At 33.5% G+C, this 9747-nt stretch overlaps 1 protein-coding gene across 1 annotated transcript; it reads right to left on the reverse strand.

Annotated features, from left to right (window-relative positions):
• Nucleotides 1-253: 253 nt before the first annotated feature.
• LOC142354198 (putative beta-eliminating lyase) lies at nucleotides 254-9511 on the reverse strand. The gene is made up of 4 exons (XM_075406454.1): nucleotides 9483-9511; nucleotides 8043-8171; nucleotides 2900-3068; nucleotides 254-630 (listed from the first exon to the last, which is right to left on the reverse strand). The coding sequence occupies exons 2-4, from the start codon at nucleotides 8163-8165 to the stop codon at nucleotides 254-256; spliced, it is 669 nt and encodes a 222-aa protein (XP_075262569.1). The 5' UTR covers nucleotides 8166-8171; nucleotides 9483-9511.
• Nucleotides 9512-9747: the final 236 nt, after the last annotated feature.

The raw sequence follows: 9747 nt of genomic DNA on the forward strand, positions 1-9747 counted from the left end.
TTTTAAGTGAACATCAATGAGTGCTTCAAAAAACTAGAATTCATATCTATCTCAATAATTTCTATTGAAAAATTTTTAGAGTGAGATACTTTTTTATCAAAAATCTGTCAATTTTTTTCTTCCTTTGTTTTTTGTCTTTGCTGAAATTTGTACGGAGTACCGTGAAATCTGATTGTGAATAATAGTCCGAGTTCTAATTTTACCTCACTTTTTAGAAAAACATTTTGCAATCAATGCGTTCAAGGTCTTTTCATTACTGTTCGTGGATTCTGATATTTTCGTTTAAGGAGAAACAGTTTCCTGGTATGTTATATCTTTGGGCGATCGTATAAACTTCTCTCATATTGGTGATAGATACTGGTTGTCCGCCGACGTTGTTGCAAGTAATCGTCACAATAATCAATTTGACATTTTCATTCTCGTTTAGAATTCGCTCAAGTTCTTCAATATCCATGTTACCTTTGAACGGATGATAGACGTCATCAAATTTGGACTCGGCAATGACGCAGTTTTTTGCGATTGCATTTCGGTACTCAATATGAGCTTTGGTGGTGTGAAAATGAAAGTTGTTGATAACTAAATCGTCTTTCTTCAGAATAGTTGAAAATAGCACGTTTTCTGCTCCACGACCTGTGAAGTGGAAAATGATTAACATGAGATTATTATTTTTACTCGCCAATTTATTTTGATTGAAATAATATCATTTTATATGAATGAACATCTTTACAATTCAAGACTATTCAATTTTTTAAAAGATGCGATTATACAACCGTTAGCAATGATCAGATTTGAAGAACAATTTAGTTATGGTATACTAAGTTTGCTATAATTGGGTATAATAAATTAAAAACTGTCAAATTAACTGAAAAAAGGCAAGTTAAGATTTCTTTAAAGCCCGTGTCGCCCATTCTTGATAATCATACTAAGATCATATATGATACCATACAAATCATAGACTATATCTTAGTATGATCTTAATAAGATTTCCATTTTTTCATATATGACTTTCTATGATTTTTAAGAAATCATTAATGATCTTTGTATTAAAACCCAGAAACCATAAGCCAGCCAAGTTAAATTGTTTTGATCACAGTTTAGTTGGCACATAACAGATCTTTTCAGTTTGCCACTCACGCTTAGTGGGTGCATATTTTTACCCCTCCCCCCCCTCCAGACGCACGTGACGTATTTGTTAATACAATGATTTACTATATGCTGTTGCTCTGTCTGGGGGGAGGGGGTGCAAAACATACGGGGGGGGGGCACGAACGGAAACGGAAAATATCCCACAGAATTTTCACGCACGTGCTTTTTTTCGCATTGTAACGTAGTATAGCCTAATTAGTGTATGGGAGTCGAGTCAGAAAAACAATGGGAGCGTTGCGGCAAATCAGAAACAATTAATTGAATTAATCAAATCGACATACAGAAAGATGCTGCAATCTCTACAATAACTATTAGAAAAACAAATTGTCTTGATAAGTGAAAATTAGTTTCATGACACCCGGACCATCCTAGCATTGCAACTCATTGCTGATTCAGGGCAAAAAACATACTGGTTTTAGACCGGCTCATTGCTCTGTTCATGTCCCACTTTAAAATTTACAGTCTGTTTTTTGGAGGACAATGAGTCATTGAACTGAACTTTTTCTGACCATGAAAGATTTCATCCTCTTTTATCTCTCTGGGCATGTCTAAGTTAATTAATCCTTTTAACTGAGTCGCGTTAATTGCCGGCTGCAATTTTTTCGATTATAAAGAGTTGAATTATCCGCGTATTTATTTGCTTAGGTCTTAAGAAGCAATTGAATCACTACCGTATGTTTTTTAGTCTACTGACTCCGAGATAAGCAACCCCTCAAATACAAATTATATTCTGTAATTTTTGATTATTTAAATGTACATATATAGCCTTGGAAACTTTGTCTTTTAATTTGCACAAAAATATTAAAATAAAAAAATTCGTTTCAGAAAAAATGAGCAACAGTGATTGATTTCAGCACTTTCAATATTGCCGTTTGTATACATCTAAAAAAATCTTGATTCATATTTATGAGAAATTGCAAATGCTACTCTTTTTGTCTTGAGACATCAGACATCAACCGGATCTAATTTACGTTATTTCAATGCACCATGACAAAAAACCACTCAATAAAATCAAAAGGCGGCTCCTTATCAGCTTTGATTAGAGTTATGCGGTAAACAGTAGCAACGAAAAGGCATAAGTCCTATCTTTTGTGGATTTTGTTTTCTGTTTCTTTTAAACTTATAGTTTATTGAACCTAGTAATTAGCTAAATCAAAGACGTTCTGAAAAGTTTCAAGAGTATAATAAAATTACTCAATATATTTGGAATTGAATGTTAACAATCTCATTAAATTTTTTAATAATTTTTTTCTAGCAGAACAGAACTACGGTTAACAAAATAATAGAACTACAGTTAACATTTTAGTTCCCAAATTGAATTAAAAAATACTTGTTACATGTATTCAGAGCACAAATCCTAAATATAATTGTAAAAGAACAACTGAAATCAAAATTTATTTAAAAAAATTTATAGCGCTAGTTTTTTCTAAAAAGCATAGGCTAGTTTGTTTTCGGAATTTCCAGTAATAACTCGCCTATTGCGAATAATTTTAATTGGTTTCCGTTCTTCTCGTGATTTTTTTACTCAAATATTTGCCATGGCAATTCGCTGGAAATTCTGTAAAGAGATTTTTGTGTACTATTTCGTAAAATTGTACTCAGATGCTCAAACTCCAGACTAAAAATTAAAGCGAAGTAGAAATACGAAACAAAAAATTGTCGAGAGTTATGAAGAGAAACATGTGAAAAATATGGAATGACATGCTGCGTGCGAAATGTTTTTTTTCTAATTTAAAGCTGCTGCTAAGCCTGCCTTGATGAGCAGGTAGGAAGTAAGGCATCCCAAACACATCCCTGACAGCTTTTCCCAGTTTGAAGTAGGAGGCAGATCCAGCATATGCCTCGTCACCCAACATCAACTCAGCCCACTGCTCTGAACTCATCGCACCAGATCCGGAATCAGAAAGCAGGTCAAAAATTACCTAAAATAATTATTCAAATCTAGAGTGAAAAAGATTTCTGTCCACTTGGTTTTGATGATGTTTTCACTCGGAGATTTTCTTAAATAATTTATTATAATTGCGGTCTCTGAGCAAGCAACTGTATGTTAATTTCAATCACTGGTTTCTTATCTTTTTTGATGTTTATCTAACTCTAATAAAGCTTCAAACAAAGTTCAAAGGACAATTACATAGAAAAACTCTGTCATCACGTTGATTAAAATTGAATTGTGGAAAGTTGTTTGGAAGTTGTGTAGAAATGTTAAAAAAAAATACGTTAGAGGAATAGCAAAAACTTAAAACTCATGCCAACAATGCGTGGAAAGTCTGGATGATAAGGGCCGACAGTTTTCAATGAAATGTAAGAGAAGAGCGAAAAATAAGAAAAAAGATGCGACGTGATTTCACAAAAAGGTTTTTTGTTTTTCAAAGATTCTGACATCTGTTGCAGTCTGTATAAATCAACAAATCTTAAAAAAATTAGAAGAGAAACGTAAAAAAATAGAGGAGATTTTTTTGAATATCTGGTGTTTTCTCTAATAAGATTTTCAGGCGTTCAAGAAAAGGCCTCAGACCTCAAATTTGTGCGCTGATAATCGCTTGTGATCAGACGATCGTGTCTATAAAGTCTTGTATGATCAGGCTTTGGTTCCGTTGAAATAACCTCTGATCAAACCTCCCCTTGCTCAAAATTGCCTTCCGTTAAACTATTGTGCACTTTATTTAGCCGGTTGTCAGATCCATATCAAAATTTTTAGAAGCACAACAATTAGAGTCCAGACTTGATGAAAACTACTAATTAACAGAAAAATGGCTAACTAAAGTGCAGAATAGATAGTGTAACTAGAATTCTGCGCTTATGCTAGCCATTTTTCTGTTAATTAGCCATTTTCATCAAGTCTGGGCTCTAATTGTTGTGCTCCTGAATTTTTTTTGATATGGATCTGACAACCGGCTAACTAAGGTGCATAATAGTTTAAACTGAGGCAAACTTGAGCAAACGAGGGGTCTGATCAGTATTTGTTTCAAACGATTGGAAGATCATAGTATTCAAACGCATGAAAATCTGACCAGAAGCGGTTTCCAGTACATAAATTCTTAGTCAGTGGTCTCCTAGAACACCTGCAAGTCTGATTAGAGGTTGCTACGGGAAAGAAAGTGTTTTTCTCAAGTAGTTTATTTCAAAGTACATTGGTTTATCCAGAAAAAAGGGGAAAACAGAGAAAAATTAGTATTGTAAAATTTGTATTGTAAGATCACATCGTAACTAGCTTTTAATCATCGCGAAAGTTGTTCATCAAAGCATACTTTAAGTAACAGTTTCTTTTATTGCAAATTATATAATAGAATTATGTTTCGGTTCGATCAACAATGCTTTTGAGCGTGCAAAATTTATACAATGATGTCAAACTGCTCTGATTACTGGATTTTTAATATTCTCATCTTTTAAAAGATGTAGCTCTTCGATAATAAACTTTTACCTTTTGTAACATGCAGATTTTTTATGCTTTCCTTGCCTTATTATAACAATTTTCTGACATATTATGAAGGGTACAATACAATGTTATTGGTTTGTTTTTGTATGTTGAATTCAGATTTGGATCCCACGTCCTTATTTGCGTTTTCAAAATGTAATTTCTTCGTTCAATATCTCTTACAAGGCTAATCATTACGTTTATTTTTCTGAGTAGTGGCATATTGAGCAAACACGACTATTAAATAGCTTAATTGGTTGTCAAATTTTTATTCAATGCCCGGGTCGAGGAAAAATCAGAGAAATAAGAAAGATAAGCGGCGTAGAGTTGTTTTTTTTTCACCGTAAATTTTGTTCATAACTTTGTGATGAAATGCGATGAAACTATGAAATTTTACCGCTAGAGTAAGCGGTGAATTTACAAAAATGCACCGTATTTCAATGCCTACTACAAATTTCCTCCCTTACACACGTTCGAAGCTCTCACCTCCTTCATGTCAGCATCTTCGTCCCCTGCGCCATCTCTCACTAAATTCTATGATGTTTTTTGATATTAAATCAAATTCACTCTACTTTCTGTAAAACATGCGCGATGAATTTTTAAAGATTTTCAGCGGTGAAACTACATATTTTAGCGGTGAAATGTGGTGCTTTTTTGTAAGTTCACCGCTTTTTCTAGTGGTTAAATTACAAAAAAAAATCACTGCCTACAAAAAAGTGTCAAAAAGATGTAAAATTAGGGGGTCATTTAAGGGAAAGGGTAAAATCTAATAATTCCTACCTTACTCTCCATTACCCCACTTAACTCACATCATCTTCTTTCTAAGCAGTGAATTTATGTAACTTCATCACTAAGTTAAACGGTGAATTTGCGTAATTTCACTGCATTCACCGCTTATCTCAGATTATTTGGACACTTTTTTCAAAGCGGTGAATTTATGTTATTTCAATGCTACCAAGTGATAGTTTTTTTTCACCGCATTCACCGCCTGATTTCTGTAATTTCACCACATTCACCTCTTATGTTACAAAATTTTCCGCGTTCACCGCTTATCTTGCATATTTTTTGCGTTGAATGACGGTGACCCTCGACCCGGAAAGCTAAGCACGCAAAAGTTTCAATCGATCTAACGGTTGTTGATTAAGAGATCACTTTTTTGGAGGAATGTGGCTCATCGCTGGTTCAAATGCTTGCTATAAAGAAACAATGTTGCATTCTTTCACATTTACTTTTTGGACATTCACAAAACTGTAGAAGAAAACCGCTTCCAATTAGTAAAGAACATCAGAGCAGTTTTGGTATGGAACGAATCGTTTGTCTATAAGGCGGGAGAGTAACTAAAATGGCTTCAGCCAGCAACAAAATTTGATTTCATAAAAAAGACTGATTATTTAGCCCTAAAATAGCAAATTATTACGGTGATCAGTTGTCATAGTACCCGGGTTGAGGTCGTGGAAGTATGAACCAGACGATCCAGAAACAAAACACCCATGACTCGACAGTCCAGACAATAATTGGAGTATGAATCAAAACTCCGGGAAATTGTGCGAAACTGTGCGAAATTGTGCGAAATAGCGCGAACAATCAGAAATTGTTCGACAGTGGTTCGACAAACCAGACAGTGCGAAACTGCGCGACAGTGAGTCAATAGACCAGACAATAACAGAATTATTAACACACTTGGACACGCAGACACGAATGACACACCACACACACATACACACACATAAACAATTCACCCACACCACACACGCACACACACACACGTACGCACACGCATGCACACGCACACACACGAACGCACACGCACACACACGAACGCACACGCACACACACACAAACACACACACATGTAGACACACTTACACAAAGGAACCACACACACGCACTCACGGACACAAACACACATCCGACTGTTATCGTGTAAGATCTTGCAACATTCTTGTCAGTGAAGCCTATCTTGCAAGATCTTGAAAGAATATGGTCATATTTAAAGATTTTTGTATGAATACGTATAATCCGGCAAAAATCTTGCCAGAACCTTGCAAGATCTTGTTAGTCAGCTACCGGTTTCTGACTAGGGTATGTAAAATATTTCTTGAAATGAATTATCGGAGCACGAATATAGTTTTCTCTATCCGATTATAATAGACCGTGCAACCGCTAATATGTATTTCTATGCTTTAAATTCTAATAAACAAATATGATTAGGTGGTACTGCTTTCAAGTTTCATAATTTTTTTTAAAAAATAGTAACGAAACAGAGAAAAAGGGTAAAGTTTTCACGCAAAGACATTTTGTACAATTCGAAGAATTTGAATTGTATTAATGATTCGAAGAGGATTTTTTGGCGCATCTTTTTTTGATCGATAACTCTTTCGATGCGTATTTAGATGATATAAAAGTGAAGGCGACAGGTGAAGCTTAAGCGTTTAGGTCAAACTGCTGAACGATTTGAAGAGAAGAGGGAATGTTTTTCCGAGCACCATTTGTGGGAGAGAGAGCGAGAAAAAAGATGTGAAAAAACTTCTGCTCAGCAAGTTGAATTTTGGTGAGGGTTTCATTTTAGCGCATTCACCGAAATTCTTTAAAAAAGCTGTCAGAAATGGGTTGGAACAACTGACCTCCTTCATAACTGCGGCACTTCTCAGTCACTTTTACGATTTTTATTTACGATTTCAAACAGATTCACTCCACTTCATGGAAAGTTTATACTTTTGAAATTCGCCGTTATTAGTGTTTTAATTGCACCGCTTAATTTGAAACATAACAACTCACTGCTACAAACAAGAGGCAGTGAAAACAAACATTTAAAAATGAATAATTAATTTTTACAAATATTCACAGCAAAAAAATTACAGTGAATTTTACCGGCGAATTGACATAAGATGTACAATTTTTAGCGTCGCAAAATTTATTTTCAATGCTTTCAAGTCACTCATAGATAAAACCTGCAATTTCTTCAACAAGCGTAAGCATTCACAACATTTCGTATATTTTGATATTTTTGAGCAACTACACCCGGACACGGTGTGTTATGAAGAAACAAAATGTTATTCCTTGAAAAAACAAATCAGTTACAGCTGTGTCCAATTACCTTTTTTTCTCCTTTGTGTCACATGCTTTTATCTGGCGCCTTTACCACCCCGTTTCAAACCAACTAATGCATGTTTGCATACATGTACCCACGTACCTATGAATACTAAACATACCCATCTGAAGCCTTCAAATAGAAAAATTTTAAAAAAGTACCGCTTATTTGAACTTGCTGGATTCATTTGGTGATACAGTGAGCTGCATTCACTTGAAATTCCAGTAAGAAATCATTGAAAGTAACTTTAATACCATGTAGCATCTTCAACATCTTGTAAAAATTCATTTCCTTCTTGCTTGATTTTAACCTAAAAGATTGATCTTTTTTCCTAAAATTGTAAAAATTGAGGGTAGTTGGCTGAATATTAGGATTATTAATTTCACTTACTTGGTGTGATTTGAGACAAAACATGTTGAAATGACACTCTGTTATCCATTTTTGTCTTTCGTCTTCCGTGCTCTGATAAATTTTCTCAATAGTTTTGATTCGAAACGGCTCTGAATATGCCATCAGATCCTAGTTGATTGAGTTAAACAGCCCTATTGGTAATTAAAATTTTATCAGAGTTTTTTTTACTTTACCTGCGATAACAAATAGTGCAAGCTGAAAAAAATATAAAATAGTTTTTTCAATTTATATTTAATTGGCGCGCCCTTTTAGTTTTTGAATTATGTCGAATAATACCCTTTTTCCGTTGAATAGAGCAATCATGTTTTGCTTTTTGAAATTGCTTTTTCTAATTCAGTTAGCCAGAATAGTTAGTTAATACTCTGAACGGGGCTAGGAGAATAGGCGAACACATTTTTTGTAGCCATTAAGCAAAAATTGTGAACCGAAATTTTGTGGACAATGCCAATTAAAAACTTGAAGACGGTTTTTCAAAGTTCACCTGACACTATAAGATACTCAAGTGTTCAAAACAATCAGAAAATCAGACTTTAGATTAAAATCAGTTAATGAAGAGCAGTTATAACATATCTCGTCGGTAAAATTCAGGCAACGGTATTTGGCAAAAAAAAATGCGGACGAGAGACTGAAAAACGTAACAAAAACATTCATTGTTTCATTTTAAATAGCTCAGAGGTACAAAGCGTGGAAAATTCGAGAAAAATTTTGCCACATATTTTGATGGATATAAAAAGAAGTTCTACAAATGATCAATTTTAAAAAAAAAAATTGTGACCATTTTTGAGAGCTACTAACACATAGAGACATTTGTTTGGGGCACCTAAGTATCTTATAGCGTCAAGTTGATTAAGTACCACTTTTAAGTGCCTGAATTGCTATTATCTATAAAATTATAAGTTCATAAACTTCGGCAATTGGCTATAAAAATGTGTTCGCCTAATCAAGTTTTCACTAATACCCTATCCCATGTCTGAACTACGATATTGGGGAGCGCAAACAAACTAGCTTCAACTGTTGTTATATGATAAAGTTTACGTAAGGTTAAAAATATAAGAGTAATAATTATTAATATATATAAATATATATATATATATATATACATATATATATATATATATATATATATATATATATATATATATATATGTGTATATATATATATATATATTTACATATATATATATATATATGTATATATAAATACATGTATATATATATATATATTTATATATATATATATAATTGCTCCAAGAGTAGAAATTTAATTGAAAAATTATATATAACTCCGTTGCAGAACTCAAATAATGAAATTCAATGCGAAATTTGACTTGAAATTTTGCTGGTTCAAAAGAATTAATGAATTTTAGAATTGGATTGCAGCTTAGTAGTAGCAAATTTGAACCAAATTTCAAAAGTGACCTTTTCGAAGTGTCTATGTGTCAAAACCAGCTTTATCTACTTCAATTCAAGGAGAATAGACCATACGATGCTAGATGAGATATTAGAGGGAGATTTAAAAAGTTTTAGACATAAGTTTATTTGTTGCAAGGATATTTGATTTCACATATCGGCTTAAACATGTCAACTTCGATCTTTGAGCATATTTGAACTAGAAAGCTGTCAAGAAGAAGTTGAAATATTTTGGATTATTTGGTATCAGTCAAATTATTTAAGAGCTTCTTCA

This window comes from Convolutriloba macropyga, chromosome 15 (genome assembly GCF_964194025.1).
Source record: "Convolutriloba macropyga chromosome 15, txConMacr16.3, whole genome shotgun sequence".
Classification (NCBI taxonomy): domain Eukaryota; kingdom Metazoa; phylum Xenacoelomorpha; order Acoela; family Convolutidae; genus Convolutriloba; species Convolutriloba macropyga.

Coding starts and splice junctions, on each gene's coding strand:
- LOC142354198 (XM_075406454.1), bottom strand. CDS start 8,165: ATGGCATATTCAGAGCCGTTTCGAATCAAAACTATTGAGAAAATTTAT. Junction 3,069..8,042: donor TTTGTCTCAAATCACACCAA/GTAAGTGAAATT, acceptor TAATTATTTTAG/GTAATTTTTGACCTGCTTTC. Junction 631..2,899: donor CTTCCTACCTGCTCATCAAG/GCAGGCTTAGCA, acceptor TCCACTTCACAG/GTCGTGGAGCAGAAAACGTG.